The 1,844-nt window shown below is 34.0% G+C and overlaps 1 protein-coding gene across 1 annotated transcript in view; it reads left to right on the forward strand.

Annotated features, from left to right (window-relative positions):
* The first annotated feature begins 473 nt into the window (after positions 1–473).
* LOC103258804 (protein kinase C-binding protein NELL1-like) overlaps positions 474–1,844 on the forward strand; it is a 215,465-nt gene continuing 214,094 nt past the window's right edge. The window contains exon 1 of the mRNA XM_021711567.1: positions 474–636. Within this exon, the coding sequence (XP_021567242.1) occupies positions 474–636 (163 nt within the window). The remainder of the gene's footprint in view (positions 637–1,844) is intronic.

Consider the following 1,844-nt stretch of genomic DNA (forward strand, 5'->3'; position numbering starts at 1 on the left):
TAAGGATAAGGCATTATTTTTATTACCAAGATATTGGAAACAGTGTATATATTCAAAAGTAAGAGATCAGTTAAATTTATAAATATAAAAAATTACATTGATGACCAAGAAGCTTTTTTTTTAAAAAAAAGTTTTTGTTGTCATAAAAGATGTTTGGTGAAAAAGAGTAAATTACAAAAAGCCATTGTCTTAACCCTAACCCTACCCTTCCTAGTTATTTGATTTATTTAACTTTATTTCATATGCATCAATAATATTAATGATAGCAACAGTAACAGCTGCTAATACTAGTAACCATTTGGCACATGCTAGCCCTGTGCTGAAGACTTTACATTTACTATTTCAATTGACTTTATGTAAACTAGTGAAATAAGTATTATTACATTTATTTCTGTTTGTATATGGAAAATTTTAAGTATATCAACACAGATGTGTATTTCCTATGCAACAAAGCAAGAATTATTTCAACGTTCATGATGTTTACCATGGATTTTTTTGTGGATTTCCATCTAAGAGAAATCTTTCATTCTTTTGCGACAGCATTCTGTGAAGAGGGCTGCAGATATGGTGGAACATGTGTGACTCCTAACAAATGTGTCTGTCCATCTGGATTCACAGGAAGTCACTGTGAGAAAGGTAATTTAACCTGTTTATGGGGGACAAGGAGAAAGATGGGTGGAAGGATTGATTCAGAAAGACTAAAAGCTCTTTCTCTAGGAATAGAGCACTGTGGTTTGACTCGATACATTGTGATGGTTGGTGTGGCTCTCATGACGTGGATACCTTTCCATTGCTGCATAAAAGGCTTCATCTCTCTGAAATTAGAGCTTCATTTGCCGTCCTTCCTACGCATCTAATTTAGCAAGGTCAAGTCTTTTCTGTGCTGTAGTTTGCAGTGCGCGTTTTTAGTGCTAATTAGAGATAAAGCTTGACGAACTGACCTGGTCCACTTATCATCTATTGGGTAGCATCACACACAGCTTGTGGAATTATAGCAACCTGCTGTGTCAACAGAATCTTAATTAGCAGCACACGCTCCTTGCGTAAGAGCACATTAAATAATTCCAGCAGCAGGTTTATTGGTATGCTTGGGATTTTATTCTAATATTGTTTTATTAGGAACATTATCATTCATGGACCTGATAATATAAGCCAATTAGTGCAAGTAAGATTCCATTATGTGCACTTTTCTATTTGCAATAAATGTTGTGTTTACACTTGGCACTACTTGGTGAAATCTAGTTCTCTTATGGATTGGAGAAGTCTTCCTATCTGCACTCAAGTGAAATTTGATGTTGTATGTCAATGTATATGTCAATGAAAGCAAATAAGTTATTATATGTAAAAGCAAATATTTCCGTTTATTGTCCCATGCTTTTTATTTGACTAAAATCACAATATTGTGTTTTTCTGAGTCTAGAATTTCACATTTTCTGCTTCTCATAGCATAGAAAAATGAAAATAAGATGTTGTAGTCATTATTTCTGTTTTTACATAAGGGAGAAGTGTCTTCACCTGATGCTAGGATGTAAACAAAACTCTTATTTTCTTTCCTTTATGTTTAGAAGTTTCTGAATTTATATAATAAAATTTTCTGAACTTAACCAATTTATGTTCTATCTTGACCAACATATTACATGTGCGCTGCCTGCATATTTATAATAAATTATAAAAGCATATCAAAAATAAGCTACATAAGTTATTCAGCAGATAAGTCGGTGAACGATATTTGCACCATTGTTTTCATTTCTTTCTTTTTTTTTTTTTGAGTTGGAATCTCACTTTGTCGCCCAGACTGGAGTGCAATGGCCGCTCCCGGCCACCGCAGCCTCAACCTACTGGGC

Source organism: Carlito syrichta, unplaced genomic scaffold (genome assembly GCF_000164805.1).
Source record: "Carlito syrichta isolate Samal-C Ts95f unplaced genomic scaffold, Tarsius_syrichta-2.0.1 Scaffold302378, whole genome shotgun sequence".
Classification (NCBI taxonomy): domain Eukaryota; kingdom Metazoa; phylum Chordata; class Mammalia; order Primates; family Tarsiidae; genus Carlito; species Carlito syrichta.